The sequence below is a fragment of the Malania oleifera genome, chromosome 8 (assembly GCF_029873635.1).
Source record: "Malania oleifera isolate guangnan ecotype guangnan chromosome 8, ASM2987363v1, whole genome shotgun sequence".
Taxonomy (NCBI): Eukaryota; Viridiplantae; Streptophyta; class Magnoliopsida; order Santalales; family Ximeniaceae; genus Malania; species Malania oleifera.
Genome location: NC_080424.1, coordinates 95579497 through 95602287, shown reverse-complemented (window position 1 = coordinate 95602287; position 22791 = coordinate 95579497). Strand labels below are relative to the sequence as shown.

Here is a 22791-nt window from a genome sequence, read left to right as displayed (position 1 = left end):
CTAATAATATTAGTAACAGTTTTCTAAAGCCATAATATTAGTGACAGTTTTAAATTCATCATTAATGCTCTATTATTAGTGACGATTTGAAAATCGTCACTAATACTCTATTATTAGTGACGGTTTGAAAATCGTCACTATTGCTCATAGGCAACTATTAGTGATGGTTTTCAAATCGTCACTAATACTATAAAACCATCACTAATACTATATTATTAGTGACGGTTTGAAAACTTTTACTAAAACTTAAAAAAAAAAAAAAACAATTATTAGTGACGGTTTTGAAACCTTCATTAATACTTAAATTGGACAATTAGTAGTGACGATTTTAAAATTGTCACTAATAATTGTAAATTAATTTTTTTCCAATTATTAATTTATGTAAAAATGTGTAATTACATTTTCGTATACGTAACATTAAACCATAATTGCTAAAAAATTCATAAATTATTCAAAATTCAAATTCAAATTTTAATAAAAATACAAATATATTATACAAATTCAAATTCAAATACAAATATATTATACAAATTCAAATTTAAATACAAATACAAATATATTATATAAATTCAAATTCAAATACAAATATATTATATAAATTCAAATTTAAATTGGACAATTAGTAGTGATGGTGATGCGAGCTTCGACAGTGAGAGACCATGGCAGCATGGGCAGCTATGGCTTGCTGCAGCGTCATCCTCGAGGGCAAAATTCTCAAACAATAAGACTCAATCTGTAATTTGGGGCCCAACTTTAGAATCTTTGACCTTAATGGTGATGGAGCAGATGATGAGGTCATGGAGGGTGATGAAGGACAATGAGATCTCAAATAATAGAGAAGGACGACGAGGTTGTGGATGGTGGTGGCTACATCAACGATTCTTTATCTAGTTTACTAGGAGTTTTTTTTCAAAATTGATTTGAAATGTGATAAGCCTACCCATGCAGACAAAATGAATTTTAGCCTTTCATCTGATAGGTTGTCGCTTATAATTAAGGTATGATTTAAATATTAATTTTATTTCTCTTGAATCTTGATGCCCTTCTTGTGGATGCAATATTAATGACCGCAAGAAGGGCATCAAGATTCAAGCGAAATAAAACTAATATTTAAATCATACCTTAACTATAAGCGACAACCTATCAGATGAAAGGTTAAAATTCATTTTGCCTACATGGGCAAACTTATCGTATTTCAAATCAAATTTGAAAAGAAACTCCGAGTAAACTAGATAAAGAATCGTTGATGCAGCCACCACCATCCACCCCACTATAAGAGTACTTGAACCTCTCGATTCTTACCTCCATGTCCATCATAAACTCCAAAGAATAAAGTGGAAGCATCCAGAACAGGATATGCAACATGCTAGCAAATCAAACATTCATAATCAATAACAAAATATTCATACTATTAGTTAAGACCTTTAACATGAAAGTTCGAAGTCTCAAGTCATAATCAGGATATCCCTTTTAGGATAACAAGAAAAAAAAATTAATATAATAAATGCAAGAACTATGTTGTAGGTAGCCTATTTATGCATTAGTTTGCATATTTGTAAACCCTAGCATGGATTAGTTCATTTATGTACAAGGAATCAACCCTTTAGTTAGACAATTTCTCACACTTATTTATAAGTAGGGCTGATTTTTTGGGCAACTATTTTAGAAACCGGTTTAAAAAAGCTTTATCTAAACCTCGTTCATCTAAAAAAAATAAAATAATAAATAATAAATAATAAATAATATTATTTTAGGGTGCTTGAAGTTTGACCTCTATAAAGGAAATGTCCCTAAGCTTAGTTATGAGTTACGAAATTTAACAACCAACTCCTTTTCTGACCATTATTTTTCTTTATCTTAAATGTCATTAATAAATATGCTTATTAAAGTATTGTAACACTTAAAGCTATATATCCACTTGATAGTCATTTACTTTTTGTCTCATTAAATCACGATAATAGTTGAAATTCCTTAAGTTACTTTATGGATTATTCATTGTTCGTGATAACTTCATTAAAAGAAGATTTTCATAATCCAATAACAATTATTTATATTACAAATGATATCGATACTCTCAAAATAAATATATTAACAATTATCTACAAATTTTACTTTCGCAAAACTCTACAAAAGTTAAAATTTTGATCATAATAAGGGAATTTGGCAAAACACAAAAACCACGTTATACATGCGATATGGAGGATAATGTTAGAACTACGACTTCAATTTTTATAAAATATTATCACTTGACTACAACCCATTCTTCATCAATAAAAGCGCTCAAAATTTTTTTTTGGAAACAAAACATATGAGACTGCTCACGACCAAGAGCTTCTAAACTTATATTCAGTCCATCTCAATCAAAATCATTATAAAAATTTGATTAGTTGCTAAAAAATTATCATAACATACATCCATTAATTTGAAATGTTAAAACAGAAAAAAAAAATTAATTTTTTTCATGCTCACAACTATGGATGATTTTAGGGAATTGGCTCAGATATCAACTGCCAAATTTCTTATAACAAGCTCATCATCAATAATAATATCCTAATTAATTCACAAGTACATGAACATTAAATTAAATAAATATAAAAGATGTTTACCTTACACCACTAAGTCCATGAGAAAGATTTTTTTTTTTAAGCTTAAAAACATTCCCCCATGAATTAAATATAAATGAAATCCAAAATCTAAATTCTAATTGTTGGAAAATAACCTAAAATAAGTAAGAACTCCAAATTATAAATTGTTGAAAACAATTATTTATTCAAATTATTAAATATATGATATATAATAAATACATATTTGTAATATATAAATTTGATTTGGTTAATCATGGTTATTGAATGGGTAGAATTGAAACCAAACCATTTGCCCAAAAATTAAAAATTTCAAACCAAGGTTGTGCAGGTGTTGAGAGAGATAGTAGAGCTTCTCATTGTATCTTGGAGGCAGCCTTCTGCACCAGTCTCATATATAGGGGGTGCAAATCCTCTTAAAGATCACATAGTCAATGTCTCTGCCAGCTCCATTTTCCAACCATGTCATTGTTACTTTCCTGTCATTTTAATTTCTTTTCAACAGCACTAACCATTAAAACATGGAAGCATGAGTTACTGGGATTCTATAGCTTATGATATTTGAAAGATCAGCTTTAGGAATAGTCTCAAAAGTCACAATCCCATCTAATATTAGTCTAAGAAAACAATGTCCCCAAAGAACCAGGCATGACAGGAAATTAATAGTACAGATAATCAAAGGAAAGACGGGATAATTAAAGATCCTTTCTTCATAAATATGTGCAAAATAATGATATTCATTAAAGCAAAACGCTATGAAAGCACTGCAAACATAACGACCCAAAACACCCAATACATAAACTTATAAGACCCACATAAAATCAAACATAAAATCAACAAAGTTTAAGCTTAAATTAAAAACATAAACAAAATAAAAGTAAAACATTTACCTAGAAGAAGAGACAGAGGAAGGATCGGGGGGGTTCCAACCCATAAAGGAATTGATTTTGGAAGTGAGCAGAACGAGGATGCAGAGAGCACACATACCCAGAAAAAGCTTCTCTTTGGATGCAATGACCATTTGACGGAACCGGCGAAGGAGAAAAGGTGACCGGCAAACATAAGTGCCTCTGTTGGCGGCCTTCTCCTTCGCCGGAGAGTACATAGCGTCGTGGTTACTGTTGGCCGAGACAGCGTCGCAGATTGAGATGAGGGTTGTCATGGAAAGTCCAATCAATGGACGGTGGCGATTGGAGTGGGTATCATCAGGCGTGCGATGATCGAGCGGAGCAACGGCTCAGTGGAAGGACCTCCGAGCTGGTGGTGAAGCTACCACCGAGAGAGAAGCGGAGGGCACGGGTGAGTGGCTTGCAGGCGAGAGTGGTTGAGGGAGAGAGCAGAAGAAATTTGGGAACAAAAAAAAAGAGACCGCATACGGGAGGATCCGGAGGAGCATAATGAAATTTGGGGAAAGTGTGGGAATTTAAGATTTCGAGCATCAGTGACGGTTTCAAAACCGTCACTAATACCCCATTATTAGTGACGGTTCTCCCAAAACGTCACTAATACTCTTAACTTATTTTTTTAATATTTTTAAAATAAAAAACGATTAGAGACGGTTCTCCCAAACCATCACTAATACTCTTAACTAAATTTTTTAAAAATATTTTTTAAATAAAAAACTATTAGTGACGGTTTGAAAACCGTCACTAATACACTGTTATTAGTGACGAATCTCCCAAACCGTCACTAATGCTCTTAACAAATTTTTTTAATATGTTTTTTTAAATAAAAACACTAGTAGTGACGGTTTCAAAACTGTCACTAATACCCTATTATTAGCGACGGATCTCCCAATCCGTCACTAATGCTCTTAACAATTTTTTTTAATATGTTTTTTAAATAAAAACACTAGTAGTGACGGTTTCAAAACCGTCACTAATACCCCATTATTAGTGACGGTTCTCTCAAACCGTCACTAATACTCTTAACTAAATTTTTTTTTTAATATTTTTTAAATAAAAAAACTATTAGTGACGGTTTTAAAACAGTCACTAATACCCTATTATTAGCGACGGATCTTCCAATCCGTCACTAATAGCCTTAACTAAATTTTTTATATATATTCATAAATATTAGTAGTGACGATTTGTTAGTCGTCACTAATAAGAGACTTTTAGTGACGAATTTAATCCGTCACTAATATCCTAAAATCGTCGCTAATATTTTTTCGAAAAAAATTTCGCATAAAAATCGTTTACCGTGCAGTTTTTAGGGACGAATGTATTAGTGACGGTTTTAAAATCGTCACTAATAGTGTCGTATTAGTGACGACTACTAAACCGTCACTAATGCTTACACTATTTGTGACGGTTCATAAAAACCGTCACTAATACCAACTTTTAGTGACGGTTTTAAGACTGTCACTAATACTTTCATCACTAAAAACCAATATTTTTGTAGTGCGTCTTCCTTCATCAATGAACCCTAGTCTGATATATTTTCCCTATTGGTTGGAATCTCTTCGTCGCCGATACTCTGAATTTTGGCGATGAAGTGCAGAAGGGCCTTCATCGATGAGAACCTTGGCTTTGTCGATGAAGCCTGCCAAAATTACCTTTTTACCCTTTTTTGATTTATTTCCTTATTTTATGGGTTTGGGTCTCTACAATCTCCTCTCCTTATAAATATCTCGTCCTCGAAATTTGTTAACTATTTCTAAGCATAACCTTACCTTATGACTCAGTTCTACAAAAGAGTCGGCAGCCACCCATATAGCGGCTCCGACCCAAGTTTACTACATACCCTCATATACGGCGGAGGAATACCGTGGTTACAATGTGATGCTTTCGGAGATTACATTACACATACAAAACTCTCCCGAAGACCATATCTAAAATAACCTGAATCACCTATTCTACTTATCTGTTCAACCCTAACTATCTTTGAATAATTGAGGGTACTTCTGGCGTATCTCTGACTCTAATTCCCATGAAACTTCCTCCACTGCGTGATTATGCTATAGTACCTTCACCAACGATATCTTTTTAGTCTGTAACTGCTGCACCTTCTGATCTAATATCTGTACCAGAACCTCTTTGTATGCTAATGCATCACTGATCTCTAGAGGTTCGTAACTCAACAAGTGCAAAGGGTCTGACACGTATTACCTCAACACTGACACGTGCAACACATCATGAACTCTGGATAGTGCTGGGGGTAATGCCACTCGATAAGCAACCGGACCTACCATTTCCAAGATCTCAAATGGCCCAATGTACCGAGGGCTTAGTTTCCCCTTCTTCCCAAGCCTTATTACTCTTTTCATCGGAGCGATCTTCAAGAATACCATATCTCCTGCCTCAAACTCTAGCTCTCGTCGACGAGTATTTGCATAACTCTTCTTCCGACTCTGAGCTGCCCTAATTCTCTCTCTAATTAGCTCGACCTTTGCAGAGGCCTACTGAATCAATGTCGGTTCTAGTATCTGCCACTCGCCTACTTGATCTCAGTACAACGGAGACCGACACCGATGACCATACAATGCCTCTTATGGTGCTATCTCAATATTGGTAGCTGTTATTATACGCAAATTTCACAAGTGGTAGATACCGTATCCAACTGTCCCCAAAATCTAGTACACATGCCTGCAGCATATCCTTTAACATTTGAATAGTCCTCTCAGTCTGTCTATCCGTCTTCGGGTGAAATGACGTACTAAATGTAAGTTGTGATCCCAAGGCATCCTGTAGACTCTTACAGAATTGAGAAGTAAAACATGGGTCTCTATTTGAAACAATAGAAACTAGGATACCATGGAGTCGTACAATCTCCTACACATATAGCTCTGCCAGCCTATTCAGAGAATAGCTGACTCTGATTGGAATGAAATGTATAGTCTTTGTTAGCCGATCTACTATAACCCATATAGCATTCTGCCCATGCACCGTCGTAGGTAACCCCAATAGGAAATCCATCGAGATATGCTCCCACTTCCATTTGGGAATGTCAAGTGGCTGAAGGAATCCTGTTGGCTTTTGGTGCTCAACCTTGACTTGTTGACCTGTCGGACACTGCTTTACGAAACGAGCAATCTCTCTTTTCATGTGCAACCACCAGAAAGATTCCCTCAAGTTTCAGTACATCTTCGTACTTCCAAGATGTACAATGTAGAGCGAACGGTGTGCCTCCTCCAGAATGATCCGTTTAATTTCATTGTCATTCGGTACACAAATCTTGCTATGGAATCTCAATATCCCATCATTAGAGATATTGAAATCCAACTTTAAACCACTATGCACCCCTTCCACAACCTCTACTAGCTCTTCGTCCTCCTTCTGAGTTGTTCTAATCCTCTCTTGTAAGGTCGGCTATACCACCAATCTAGCAAGAAGATCCTGGTGATTTCCTTCGACAACCTCTAAGCCCAACCTTTCCAGGTCCATATAGATCTAATGTTGAACTTCTACTGCTGAGACAGATGCATCAATGGACTTCCAACTCAGAGCATCAACTATCACATTTGCTTTTCCTGGGTGATAGATAATGGTACAGTCGTAGTCCTTTATCAACTCAAGCCATCTACGCTGCCTCATATTTAGCTCTTTCTAGGTGAAAATGTACTTAAGACTTTTATAATCAGAAAAAATCTCGCACCTTTCACCGTACAGGTAGTGCCTCCAGATTTTCAATGCAAACACTACCGCTGCTAATTCCATATCATGTGTCGAGTTGTTCTTCTCGTACTCCTTGAGTCGACGAGAAGCATAAGCAATCACCCTTCCCCGCTGTATTAGAACACACCCGAGACCTTTCTTAATGGCTCCCACTACAGATAACAAATCCACAAACAAAACCATCCCCAATGGAATGGGGTCAAACTATAGTAAAACCAACCGCTATTCTTCACTCCCTGGAAGCGCAGCTGGCACTCATCAGTCTAATCATACTTCACGTTCTTTTCCTCTGATGCGCGTCAAGTGGACACCAAATAATAGAAAACAAAGAAAAGAACCTGCTCGAACCATTGGTAGTACCTGTAACAAGACCTAGAAAACTTTGACCTCTTGAACTATAACATCACTGAATAGCACAAAAAAAAAAAATCACAAACCAAAGCCAGTCCACTACAGGAACCCGAAAAACGCACAATAACTCTGATCGTACCAAACGCACAACACACTCAAAACAAAATAGCGTCAGGGTAGCAAAATACGCTATCTTACTCAGCTGACATGCGATCTCTCTCTCTCTTCGCACTAGAGGACAGCTTAGATGACTTTAATGTTCAGGGAACACCCGGGAATACCTAGAGGGCAGCTAAAAAGACCATTCGAACTGGGGCTAGATATCGTAAAAGAACCACCACTGTAAACAAAAACATATCCATAAGGTTGGCAGGTTGCATTTGTCAAAACCGAGGCATAACCTAAATTCGTAATGGCCATACTGTGTCGAAAAGCGATCTTCTTCGTAACAGTCCTCACACATTACAACACAATCACCTGTACGTGTCCCAGACATTGTAGATAGATCTTAGAGAAGATCTTGTGCCCTATCGTTGTAAACAAATCTCAATCCTAGGTACGAGTATTTTATTCTTATGTCCCCTTGTTTAACTCTCTGTAGCCGATGCACATCCTTATGGACCCATCATTATTCTGTACAAAGCACCGTGCTCCCAGTGCGCAACACTCGGTCGAATGTACCCTGATCTATTAAGCTCGGCTGAGCTGCTCCTCACTCTTCAACTCCCTCTCATTCTACCGGGAGTCGTACGATATGGAGCTTTCAATATCGGCGCCGTACCTAAAACTAACTCAATAACAAACTCCACCTCACGATCTGGAGATAATCTCGGCAAGTCCTTTGGAAACACGTCTGGGAACTTGCACACTACATGAATCCCCTCCAGTTTACGTTCTTCTTTCCGTGTCTCTTTCAAAAACGCCAGATACCTTTGGCATCCCTTTAGAAGTAACCTCCTAACTTGCATAGCTAAAAGGATTCGTGGTGTTGAACGCAAACACGACCCTAAGAACTTGAACTCTTGTTTCCCTAGCGGTCTAAACACCACCTCCCTCTTGTGACAATCGATACTGGCATAACTGGAAGATAACCAGTCCATCCCTAAGATAATATTGAAGACATGCATGTCAAATACAATAAGACTGATTGGTAGTACCTTCTCCTGAATTTCTACTGGAAAATCACAAACTACTTTACTACATACGACTATTGACCCTGATGGCGTAGCCACTACTAGTTCATAATCTAACTGTTGAACCTCTAATCCACACAATTTAACGAATCCCTGAGAGATAAAGGAATGCGTTGCCCCTGAATCAAATAATATAACAAAGCATGTCTATAAGAAAGCATGTAAATGATATGTAATGACCCGAAAAATAATGGTATTTAAATAATAAAGAGAGAGGGAAATGGAAATAGTATCAGAATTCGCGTTCATCGACGACATCGCATTTTGAATGGAATAACCCGAAAGATTTTCCACAAGGCCTCATCGATGAACACAAGGAGTTCGTCAACGAATGCATAATAGGACCTCGTCGACAAACACAAGGAGTACATCGACAAGTGCATAAGGGACCTCGTCGATGAAGTTACGACTCATCGACGAGAAGATACCGAGAGTGGAATTTGGGCTACTCTGAATTTTGTGGATGAAGGGCAAGGTTCGTTGACGAAATTACTTAAGGACTTGTTGATGAGATGACGTGGCTCATCGACGAATCTCGCAGTATAAATAGTGAAAACTTGGATTTTTATCCTATTTCAGCGCAAATTACCCTCTCTCTCTCTCTCTCTCTCTCTCTACCCCTACGGCCTCTCCCTCTTCTCTCTCCGATTTCGGACTCGTCAGTCGCCGGATCGACGGTCTGAGGCCATCACGACACTCTTGGTGGAGTTCTCTGCAAGTTTGCAAGAGCAGATTGTCGGTGGGACGAAGTTGAAATTCATCCCAAATTCAGGGTAAGATTTTTTATTCAGGTTTTGGCCTTCTGGCAGCTGTAGGAAATGATGTAGGCCAATAAATATTGGTGTTTTGTTATGAGATTTATGATTTTCAGGGTATTGAGTGGAGAACCCTGTGGGTGTTGGACCCGTTATAGTGGGGGATTTTTAATAGGAAACAGGTAAGGGAAATATGTTATGCTAGGCAATTGTACTATGTTTCAGTATTAACTACACGATTTTATCAGGTGATTATTTACGATAGAAATTTAAACAGTTTATCATTTATGTATAATATGCTTAAAATTTCTATGTGGCTTGAGAATATGAGTATAGTAAAGAAACATGTTTTACAGCATTTTCAGGATATGATTTATAGAATATATAGCTAGTGGATATGTTTTATGATAATTAAAGAATACCATGATTATACAGTATTCAGTACTATGATTATACAGTTTACAGTACCATGATTATACAGTATTCAATACCATGATTATATAGTTTACAGTACCATGATTATACAGTATTCAATACCATGATTATACAGTTTTCAGTACCATGATTATACAGTTCAGTTAAGAGATACAGTTAACAAAGTTACAATTTATTTCATTGTTATGGTAATATAGTTATTTCAGAATCATGGTAAATCAGATAGTAGTATATAGAGATCTATTATCTAGTATCAGACCCTGTTGGACCATACAGTTACAGAGCACGGTACCGTAGCTACATACAGTTTATAGAGTGCAATCACTTATTTAGATAATATGTGGTACTAGGTCGATCGTATAGTGCCCTAGACGTGGACAGACTCCCCATTAGATATGGGTTGAGGAGGGCAGATCAGACCGAGGGAGTATAGTGGTTTACTCTGGTCGGCCAGCTAGGGTAGATCCCGCCTACGGGCCGCATAACCCTGTCATAAGGGGTTAAATCATGACACACAGTCATCTACAGGGAAGATTTCAGTTATTATTATGTATGTACAGATTTTCAGAGACAGAGAATATACTTATGTACATTAGAAGTATTTTGACTAGTAACCTAATTATTGATATGTTAAGCAACATGGAAAAAGGGGATGGTTTCTATTACTTGTACTACATTTACAAATTTAGTTATACATGATTATATAGCAACAGATTCTCATAATATTGTAACTCATTTGCCACACACTAGTAATAGCATATTTCGTCTTACTGAGCGTTGGCTCATCCCAATTACTTTAACATTTTTTAGGTAATCCAGGTAGGCGAGCAGATCAGGCTCGCAGGTAGAGGGGCCTCGGTATTGCCCTGACAGTTGCGTGAGTATTTTTTGGAATATTTTGTATAACCCTAGCTAGTTGAGGGTATTTTGGTAAACAGACATATATGTATATTTTGGGAAATACTTTAGCACTCTGGTATTGTGTATAATTATATATAGTTATGTTTACTTGATTTCTGCTTCTCGCTGCTTAGGTTGATGATTGGGTGTAATCTAGTATGGTATCAGAGCATGTTAAATGTCATAGTATAAAAAAAAAAACATGGAAATTAAGCAGGTCGTTACATGATACCTATGACTACATCACTAGCGTTCTCTATGTTGCCTCAAGTCAGGGAATACACCCTTACCTGGGTTGTATCCCCTTATTGACCACCACACTGAGCCTGCATACCCCCTCTGTATGGCTGTGGTGAGGCTCCATCATTCCTTAGCATGCGACAATCTCTTATCCGATGTCCCATCTTACCACACCAAAATCAAGCCCCTGTACTCCGCCTACACTCTCCGGAGTGCCTAATACCACACGTAGGACAAATAGGAGTGGATGAGGTACTCTGAGATGTACCACCACTGCCCTTTTTCCAAGTGCTCTGCCTCGCACCAAAGTAAGAACTGGGAGGCGCTGGTCTCTTCTTCGGAACCTGGACCTCTACGTCCTCCTACAGGCTCTCCTCTGCTACAGTGGCTTTGTCTACCAGAGTAGCAAAGTCCTGCAACCGCAAGATCGCTGTCGGCCTCTGGATTTCCTTCTTCAGACCCCTCTGAAACTTTCAGGCCTTCATTGCCTCATTCGGTATCCTGAATGGAGAAAATTGGGATAGCTTCTGGAATCTGGCGGTGTACTGCTGAACTGTCAACTGCCCCTGTGTCAGACTCATAAATTCCTACATCTTCGCATTTCTAACCGTGGCTGAAAAGTACCATTCAAAGAATATCTCTCTGAAATGGGCCCACGTCATCGCTACTGATATCGGTCGATGCTCCTCCATCATCTTTATCGACACCCCCCATCTCTCCGCCTCCCTTGACAACTTGAACGTTGCAAAGGTTATGTTCTCCTTCTCTGTGCAGTTCAGAACATCCAGGGTCTTTTTGATCTCCTAGATCCAATTCTCAGCTCGAATCGGATCTGCACTTCCTATGAAAACAGAAGGCTTCAATTTAGTGAACTGGTCGATGGAGCATCCCATCTTAATTGTGGGACGATCCTGCCCCCTATTCGTTTGCACCATCTCAGCCATGAGCTGCTGTGCGAAATCCCATAGTACACTCATGGAGTCGTTGCCAGCCTTATGGCCAGCTCCCTCACTACTACTGCCTCCAATGTTGACAGTATTATCCCTGGACTCCATCCTGAAGAAGCAATTAAGAAAGTTGATTAGAAGCTTAATAACCCAAGTATCAACTAGTACTACAATACTGTAGACTCATTTCCCTAAATCCACATTCCTAATACTGACATACTTCAATAATTTAACATTCTCATTCTAACTCAAGTTTCGCCTCTCCGCTAAAAATAAAACCGTTGATGGATTGTCATGATTTTTTGAACCTTTCGATTGATCCAAAAAAACACAGAAGTCTATCAATGGATTTCTGTCTCCAGGTATACAAAACTAAACTCAAGATCTTATTCCCATCCTAAACTATGGTATAGTCTAATCTACAAAACCTAACAACCTAAGCTCTAAATATTTCCCTAACCAGGCAGTGTGAATCACATCACACTTCCGGCTTGCTAAGGCTCTAATACCAACTGTAACACCCCGACCCTTTATACGGCACCAGAGTGCTACTATACCTGTATAATACACTTGTCTTTGATAATCATACATATAACCTGTCCTAAAAAGGACATGCGGGTGTTTCATATTGAACTGTAATCTCATGCACAGCGTAAAACATAAACAACCATACTGAATCTAATAGACAAACCAGAGTTTCTAATTGCATCCTTACATACATATGATCGTACTTAGAACATAACATGTTCTTACAATCCCCAACAAGACATTCTAAACTAAGTCTATTACATGTATAAAACACTTACGTAAACTACACACAAGACTACGCTCCAAGTCCCTCTAGCAACTAAGATATGTGCCCTGTAGGACCTAAAACAAAGGTTGTATGTTGGGGTGAGACACTTCTCAGTAAGATGAAAGATATTACATCAGTATGTGACAACATGTATTTAAACCAGTAGAAAGCAGTTACATGTTTAAAGCATTCTCATTCTTGTAATATAGGAGATAAATATATAATTCCAATAATAGATACTTTAGCATCATAACAAGAGAGAGTTCCCGACGTTAGGGTAGGGTACAGGCCCATACATTGTACGATCCCTTCGCCCGGTATTCAAACTTGTGACTTTGTCCATTTTAGTTTTTAAATCATGTATATGCATATTTAGAACACCGTCCAACTTTGAAACTTCATAACTAATGCCAACATTATCCCTTGGCGCGGTTGTGCTATCATAAATCCCTAAACAAGCCCCACCTCGCGCAGGCACTCTCAGTCATTATGGTTACTATAGTCTGGCTGAATCCACCTGATCCATTAATCCACCAGTGGCCACACCTACCCAACCGACTATCTCGATACCCACACTGAAAATCAGATGTGTGGTTGCACTGTATCCAGATCATAGCAGCGGTACCACACTCATATATATAAAGCTTTTTAAGGCTTTCAGATATTTAAGCTTTTTAAGGCTTTCATAGTAACAAGCTGCGGTCCCAATATCATATACAACAATTTACAATAAAACAAATAAACTTGTTTCCAATTCATAAATCACCTGTACAATTCCAGTATTTTCACAAACTCACTCATTCATATTGTGGTATAAACTGGCACACACACTTTCGGTTTAACCCTTTTCACATACAAAGCTCGGTATATAACTGACACCTATTTTCCACATTTTCAGATAGAAAAATGGAACTTCAATTCCCATAGTTCATATATGTATTTAAACAGATTCACATATTCCATTTCATATCCTATGTCACACTTATTTGGTCAAAAATCTGCTATATATAGTATATAACTCGAAAAGTAACATTTAAACGAAAAACAAGGGGTTCAAGCATCTCCTATGTTAAGTTTAATGTAAATAAAGAAGTTTTGAAAATTTTGGAGATCATACGCCAAAACCCTCAATTTTACCAAAATCGTAAAATCGTAAAACTGACATTTTTACCCGGTAAAACTTTGCAAATAAGCAGTCAATATGTGCATATAAACATAAACTAACTTTCTAGCAGTTTAGTTTTCTAAAAATATTGATGTAAACAAATCCCCTTACCTTTCCCCGAACACTGAAACACGAACTACATGGCTCCAAAGCAACGAACCGAGTTCTGAAAACCTAAAAACCAAACAACAATACTTCAACACAATCCTATTTACTACAGATTTACCGAACTAAAAACGAACTTAGACCCTTACCTTGATTTCAGAATTAAACTCGTAAATCCTCAAAACGAAGATCCGATTACAATCATAGAGGTTTTCCCCCTAATCCACGTGGTAACGTCGGATCGCTAAAACGGACGATGAACAAAGAAGGATCGGAGAGAGAGAGAGAGAGAAAGAGTTTTTGGTTTCTTAACTTCTAAGTAATGAAAAATGATATTTATAAACCCCTTGACCCGGTCAAATTTGTTGACGAGTAGTGCCTTCACTTACGAGCCACAGAAGGCTCGTCGTCGATAAACCTCTTCCTTCATCGACGAACCCTAGTCTGATATATTTTTGCTGTCGGTCAGGATCTCTTCGTCGCTAAGACTCTAAATCTTGGCGACCAAGCACAGAACGGCCTTCGTCAATGAAGCCTGCCAAAATTACCTTTTAACCCTTTTCTAATTTATTTCCTTATTTTATGGATTCGGGTCTCTAAAATAGTGGCATTGGCCATTGAAATGGTGTGGTTTAGAAGAAGTAACAGTTGTAGCAGGAGTAGTCGGAGTAGATGAGCTAGATGGAGCAGTAGCCAAGACCATATTGGTAAAATGAACTCTACGAGTCTGTTGTCGTGTCTCCTTAGAAATTAGCTCCGCAAGAGCAACCTCAAGTGTAGGAAGAGGAGATCAATGTAACAAAGATGCTCAAGTATTCTCAAATTCATCTCGAATATGCATCATAAAATATATGAATTGACGACAATCTCGATATGCAACAAAAAGCTTAATCGACTGCTCATCAGAAAAAGCAGGGCCAGCTTGAGAAAGATGATTCCAAATGCTACTAACCTAAGAATGAAACTCGACAATAGATTGTCCAGGTTCCTTACGCATATGGGAAAACCTAGTTTCCAATTGAAACTCGAAAGCAACATCACTACTATAGTTGTATCATTTTGCCAAAAAATCCCAAATAAGTTTCACATTCTGAAACTTAAGAAGTAGACTCTGAATGGAAGGAACTAATGTATTAATAAACCAAGAAAGGATCTTACAGTGAGTACTTTCCCATTCATCAAGAGCCTCATCAAACTCCTTTGTGGATTGCTTATCAGTTTTTGTGGGTTTTTGTTTTGTTCCAATGACAAAACACCATGATCTCCGACCAATCAGAAAAACTGACATTTGTTAGGCCTAAGCATTGTAGTTGGAGCCATTCAAAACAATCTCTATAGGGCAAGCAACATCATTTAAAGAAGCCATAACAGAAAAAAAAAAAATGATAATGCTGACCGATTTAGAGCAAAAGGAGGGCACCGATGGAATGAGCACGAAAAACTAGTCTAAGCAAACCAACTTCACCAGAGCTCCATCGGAAGTGGCCCTAGACGGTGGCTGTAAAATTGCTGGAAGGTTGCAGGAGGATAGCGAGCGACAGTGTTTGGCCGCTGGTGACTGAGCTCGTGTGGCGTGTGGCATCGGATCGGAATGGTTTTTGCACCAAGCGAAAAATTCTAGAGCAACGAAATCAATTTATGGTATTGGAATACCAGTGGCGACAGAGTGGCGGAACTAAAAGAAAGACACCAACTAGCGGTCAAGAACAAAACTTGGCTCTAATACCATGTTAAAACTAAGAGAAGAAAGAAAGAGTTGTAAATAACTTCTGTATTCTTATATATATAAAACTATACAAGGGTCATCCTTTTATAGGTGAAGGAGACAAGCTCACAAAGGTAAATCATTAACGACATTAATGCTAATTGCACAAATCATGAAGATTGACCAAATCATGGAAATTGATCAGTCAACTTAATTAGGGAGATATGCTAACATAACAAAAAAAAAAAACCATTTTTGCTCTTCCTTTTGGGAAGATAGAATTAGGGAAATCCTATTAATTGCTCACACTTTCAAAAAATACACTAAAAAAGAAAAGGTTCAATTAGTGAGATCTTGTAATTCTTGGTCAATATTTGTTGACTAGCATCTTCTTCTATATTGGTAAAATGTACCTCACCATTACCCTCAAGGTCACTTTATAAGTTCAAATTTTTTTGCATTAGAAAACATAATTTAAATTTTTGGAGACAAAACTTTTCAATTGAAATTAAACCTTGGATACTCGACTGAAAAGAAAACTTAAATGCTACGAAAATACCATACTTCTGCATTAAATTTAAGTTACTTATCTATTTATAAGGTCAAATTGTTTACATGATATATGTTTAGAAGAGGGGATATGTTGTAGTATGCGGCTTATATCGAGTGGAACACATGTACTAAGAAAAAAGGTTGAAGAAAACAAGGAAACTAATCTGAAGGAAAACTGTGGATGATTTTCCAGAGATACATCAATGATTTCTTCCTGTGAGGAAAACTGTCGACAATTTTGTTTGACATCGTTTTTGAAATTTGAATTGGGACAACTAATAGGTTGGATGTTTGGGGCAACGCCCCCACGGTATGTATAGGGTTAGTATAAATACAATGATGTAACCTTACTACTTTTGATGATAGTGAATTTCAACCGCCGCTTGATCCCGTGGACGTAGGCATTCTACCAAATCACGTTAAATTTGTGTGTGTTTCTTGCTTTCCTTATTTTTGTGTATTTCTGTATTATTTACTGTAATTGCTGTACGTTTTCCATCACAACAGGATAGTTAATAGAATCTCGTGGCATTCAAGTCTTTCTCCCGAACTAATCTAATGCGGCAAAAACAAACCTGATTGCTCAGCCAATAGGTGAATCATATAACCAAACGGCTGGTTTTCAAACCCTGCCTTTGCATTGCTAGGGTTTTGAAAAAGGCTTGCAAGGTTAATCCTACATAATTGAGCTTTACTTCAACTCAAGGTTCCATTTAGAACTTAGAGAATATTAGGGAAAAAAATCAAGAAATATATATATTTTCATGTTTAGTGATAACGAAAAGTGAAAACGAAAATTAAAAATGTACCTAATCAGTGAACAAAAAATTGATTTTATGCATAATTAATATTTAATTTTTCTTAATTTGTAATCATATTAAAATAAACTTTTATTTTTTAATAATATATTAGTAAAATACAATTAAAAATATGCTTCCTCCTTATTTTCTTTTACCAAGCAAAATTCTTGATTACTCTAAATGGAAAAACTACGTTAAAAACAAGAGTCTGCTTCAATTTACCTATAACCACTTGAATTTCATATCTAAATTTAATATCAGTCTCGAAAAAGACCTCCAAATGGGTCTTAGATTAAACATAAGAATTCATCAATACGGACTCCCCATTGGGGCGTGACTCAGTCACAAGGTTGGACGAAAGATTGAAAGAGGTCATGGGTTCGATTTTCATTGGATCGCCTAGTTTTGGTTGTGGCCGGCGCAATCAGTTCATCCCGAATTTAGTAAGTAGGTAAGGGCAGCGGTTACCCTAGGTTCTGATCACAAAAAATACACACATATGAATATATATACGAATACAGACAACCAAAATATATAATCATAAAATATCTTCATCAACAACTTATTTTACAGGGTTTGTTCTGCCTATAGGTTGGCTCATATTTACACACCGTTATAGAGCATAAAATTGCAACTTTAGCATTCTAGATGAAGTAAGTCTCTGTATACTCTTCTCATTGGCAGCAAATCACTGGAATAAGAAGTAAAAGAAAACAAGCAAAATGCTAGAGCTTCATGGCTTCAGCATTCACCAAAATCTTACTGTTATTGACTTGCCCCAACAACTGAAGCTAAACCCTCCTTGCTTTCCTCTGCTGCCTTGGAGCTCTTCTGCATTTTCATGCTACTCCCTCTCTGACAGCAAAACCACAAAACCCACTATCCATGTCACTTTCATTTTCAGAATTTTAGATTAGGCAGACCAATTTTCTAACAAGCAAACCACCCAAAAAAAAAAAAGTTCAATAATTAAGCTGATGTTGTTGTATGTGGAGTCTGATTTTCAAGTACATGGAGCACTACATAAGCATTATTCTGAATGTGACTTTTATCCACAGCTTCATGGGAGATACTTGCGTAATTTTATATTTACAAAGGTTGCCTTACATTCTCATATTATTCTTATTTTGAAAAAACAAAGAAGCTATTGAATACATGGAAAGTGAGAGGGAAGGGACTATGACATTCTATTTATACTTAATGTTGAATACTGGAATTAGAGACCTGATGTGATGCCGAGGAAGTAGACAAATTGCCAAACCTCGAAAATCTTGTATTCTATGCATAGTTTCTTTTTGCTGTCTTTCTTTCATTTGTTGGTTTTGTTACGGTTTTTCAAAACAGGTGTTTGGTTCATGAGCATCAAAAATCAAACTAAATATTCTAATATTGGAAACCAAAAATGAAATGGGAATCAAATTGTTTGGAATACCCAGGAATTGGAATCAGGCCCCCATTCTCCGATTTCACCTCTATATTTAAAAAATAAAGACTTTATATATATATATATATATATATATATATATGTATGTATGTATGTATTTCATACATGACTAAGTAGCTTAAGCTTCATAAAGTTCAATATTTTCTTCTGAGCAGAATTCTGAAAATGAAAAATATACCAAAAGGATCTTGAGACCATACATAACTAGGGTGACAGTTGCATGAAGATCATCATCATCACTCAAATAATCGAAACATGAAAATTGAAAATCCCCCTAGAACAAGTTACACAAAGAATTTTAAGTTACTCAATGATTAATTCGTGGAAATTAATAATAATACTATGAAGAACTTCCAGTGAAGCATAAATGGAAGGAAGGAAGGATGAAAATAGAAAGATCACCCAAAGATATCATTTGGAAATTTCAGAACAAAACTCTGAAAATCAGAACCTAAAAATTCCCCAATGACACGTATAGCAAACAGATGTTACAGATTCAAGTCCCTCTCAAAATTTTTGAAAAATTATGAGAAATGAAGCAGAGCCCTTTTGTTAAAGAATTCCCTATTCATCAGAGTTAAATTCGAAAAGTAAGATGCAGTAATTAACGAGCAGGAATTAAGACTCTACTATGCACGAAGATCGAATAATTAAAGTGGGTCATTAATTAATTCATTCTTTCACTAATTTACCGTGGATTGTTGGGCCGGCGGCGGATCAATATCAATTGTCCACACAGAGATCTTCGCGATCTCGGTGATGGCGGCGTCTCGGACGGCGGCGACGTCGCTGACCAGGTTCTCGTAGGCAGCTTCGAAAGCTTGCTGCCAGAACCTCGGCAATCGGATGCTGCTGCTGTGGGTGTAAACATCCCACATCCTCCTCACCACCTTCTCTCGCTCCTCCATTTCCTGCATCCATCCCCAAAATAAAACAGTCAAATCCCTAGTTTACAATTTTCAAGCAGGCTGGAATGTTTTATATTTGGGGTCCGCACAAAATTCATGTCATTTTTAATCTAAACGCTATAAATTAAGATAGGAATTAACCAGGATGTCGAGATCGTCGCGGACGGGAGAGTCGATGTCGCCGGAAGTCCGAGAAAGGTCGCCGGCAGACCATTTGAGAGTGACGGAGCCGGTGAACATAGTCCAGAAAGCAAGCAGAAGAATAGCAGCCAAGGCCCAGAACTTGTACCCGCCGCCCCTCCCCAGCAGACTCCCCCCCTCAGAGCTCTCCTTCTTTATTGCCGCCGCCGCCACCGCCGTGGTTGTCACCGCCGGCGCCTCTTCGTCCTTCATTCTTAGTTCTGGAGTAACGCACTCCACTACAATCACAGTCTGCTCCGCGCTGACTACAGGAGAGAGGAAGAGAGAGAGAGAGAGAGAGAGAGAGAGAGAGAGAATTATTGGGTTGAGCTCTGTAGGCGCTATTATGCTGTGCCTGCATTCACACCGGAATGGAGCGCTATCAGCGACCCGGCCAGCGCATCAATGATCAAGTGGCTTAGATATCAGTGCCGGAGCTGGTCCCACTGGTGGTTTGACTTGTGTCGGTGGGGATCCACCGCGCGATCTACTGACCGATTTGACTGTCGGCATTCGGCTTCCATGAGGGTAATATTTTAACACAAGAAAATATATATAATCGTTCCAACGGACCAAGTGGGCCCACCGACGGCATTTACTCACGGCACTGTACTAAAAAGGACTTATGAAGATCAATGGTTTTAAAAGCTGGACCCTTGAGCAATATAATACTAATACACCATTTTAAAATAAATATTAATTAAACTAAACCTCACACTTGTCTTACAATTTTTTACTTTTTTAAAAAAAATTAAAAATTTATAATGACATTTTTAAAATAATTGCTAGTTTTAAGAGGGAAAATAGTTATAAGCATGAATTTTATATAATCATAAAAAGGTTTTATCATAATTATATTTAATTACAATGATAATTTGAGATAATTAAATTAAATTTTTTCTTTTAAAAAAAGAAGAATTCCCTTTATAATATAGTTCATTTCGTTTGTGCAATAGTTACTTAATGCAAATTTTGAAAATAAAATTAATAACTATTTATCATAATTACTTAATATTTCATTCAACATATAATAATATATGAATATATAAATATTCCTATCTCAAAAACAGCAATTATTTTTTATCTATTTCTTGCAATGAAATTATAAGAAGTTTTACATAATATTTTTTTATTGTATAAACACAGTTCTTTGTACAATAAACTTTCATTAATTTATTATAATGAATGGAATAAACTTTCTACCACCTGAATATAGGATTAGAGTATCACTTATATTAATCAATTACAATAAAAGTAATCACTTAATGTTTGATGAGTTGGCACGAAATGAGAGTGTAATAAAATCAAAAGATTATACAATGGGCATGTAAAATTATGCTTAAAATGCAATGGGCCGGGTGGAAAAGGTGGGAAGGGCTTTGGGGTTGGGTGGGCTTTTGGCAGTAATAGTGAGACAATCATTTGAGCTATAATTAGCCTACAACTTGAGTGTGCAGCTACCCCACCATGCACTGGGTGGTGGGACCTTCCCTCTGTCCCACAATAAGGATTTTGTAATTTTTGTACCAACCCACTAGGAAGGAGAATTTTGAATTTCTAACTTTTTTTTTTTATTGGTTTTTGAAGGTGAAAATAATTTTGGGTTTCACTCGATAATATTGGATTATATGCTACGATTTTGATTTGTCTTTGACCACCGTCATAGCAAGATTAGTGGTGGTATCTGTAGAGACTCGAAAAAATTTAATTTATGAAAGTAATAAAAGAAAAGAAAGAAAGAGAAAGAAAGAGAAAGAAAAGAAAGAAAATGAAGGGCATCAACAGAAATTCATCGACGAACTCAGGGTCTTCGTCAACGAATGTACTTCTAAGTTTCGTCGACGAAGTACATGTGTCTCGTTGATGAGAAGATATCAAGAGAGGAAAAATTTTAGACCCTAAAATGTTCGTCGAAGAACTCACTAATTTCGTCGACTAACTTCCTTCTTCAGTTCGTCGACAAGTCCGCGTGTCTCGTTGACGAAGCCACGTGGACAGCTGCCTATATATGGCTGAGAATCAGATTTCTGATGAGAAATTCATTTCCTCTCTCATTTTCTCTCACTACCTTCAACTCACCCTCCTTCTCTCTTCAAATCCAGCTCCATTTTACCCCATTTCGACCATCAGAAGCCACCACGAGGTTCGTGGGGAGATTCTCTGCAACTTAATTAGAGCGGATTGTTGATTTGAAGTCCTTGAACACCACTCCAAAATCAGGGTAAGTAAGATATTTTAAAGTTTAAGTGTTTATTTGGAGTGTATAGGGCATAGGAAATACTAAATGAGAAATATTCTAGGGTTGGGTTGATTGAACTGGGAGTAAATACAATTTCAGGGTTTGGAGTTCTGAATACCGCATGCATGATTTAGGGTTTTTCGACAGGCTTCTCAAGAGATGGGTTAGGGGATAGACTAAGTCAAATATTTTCAAAAAATTTATTATTGAATATATAGTATTTAATTCAGAAATTTATATATGTGATTAGAATAGTTTTTGGGAATATTGATGTTGAATGAGAAAACCCTAGAAACAAATCTAATAATATTTTTCAGCAAAATATGCTTTTCACAGACAAATAGCATGATATATAGTAGCAGTCACTCGTGTGACATGAGTATATATTTTACAGCATTAATAACTTGTCAGAATATTTTTTGATTCCTTAGAACAAGCGTGATTTGATAACATTTTATTTTTAGAAAAACTATAAACGATACAAAAATTATATTTTCATTATATTATAATATTCAGCTGGTGCAAATGTTGTGAACAGATTTATATGTATATAACAATTTAAATAGAAATATTATTGAAATTAGGATAGTTTCTCAAGAGGGGGTGAATTGGATTTTTAAAAATATTTTAATTTTAATACTTTGTTTTTCAACAATCACAACAAGTAGATACAAAATCAATTCAATCACAGCCAATCAACAAGATAATCAAAATTTTGATCTTTGGATCAATAGCCCTATAATAAATTGTAAAGCACGCTGAATTTATGTAAGCCCCGTGTTTATTCCAAACTCACAATTCTTCTTAGTGTTTAGTTTTTAAACAAACTTTCTGATTAATAAATTTAGGATGATCAACCAACGTAGTCCCTTTCGGTT

The 22791-nt window shown here is 36.8% G+C and overlaps 1 protein-coding gene across 1 annotated transcript; it reads right to left on the bottom strand.

Annotated features, from left to right (window-relative positions):
* Positions 1-17658: 17658 nt before the first annotated feature.
* On the bottom strand, positions 17659-20081 carry LOC131163003 (uncharacterized). The gene is made up of 3 exons (XM_058119677.1): positions 19636-20081; positions 19279-19497; positions 17659-17997 (listed from the first exon to the last, which is right to left on the bottom strand). Exons 1-3 carry the CDS (start codon positions 19885-19887, stop codon positions 17908-17910), a joined length of 561 nt encoding a protein of 186 aa, XP_057975660.1. The 5' UTR covers positions 19888-20081; the 3' UTR covers positions 17659-17907.
* Between the last annotated feature and the right edge of the window lie 2710 nt (positions 20082-22791).

Coding starts and splice junctions, on each gene's coding strand:
- LOC131163003 (XM_058119677.1), bottom strand. CDS start 19,887: ATGAAGGACGAAGAGGCGCCGGCGGTGACAACCACGGCGGTGGCGGCG. Junction 19,498..19,635: donor GCGACGATCTCGACATCCTG/GTTAATTCCTAT, acceptor GGATGGATGCAG/GAAATGGAGGAGCGAGAGAA. Junction 17,998..19,278: donor CGCCGGCCCAACAATCCACG/GTAAATTAGTGA, acceptor TTTTGCTGTCAG/AGAGGGAGTAGCATGAAAAT.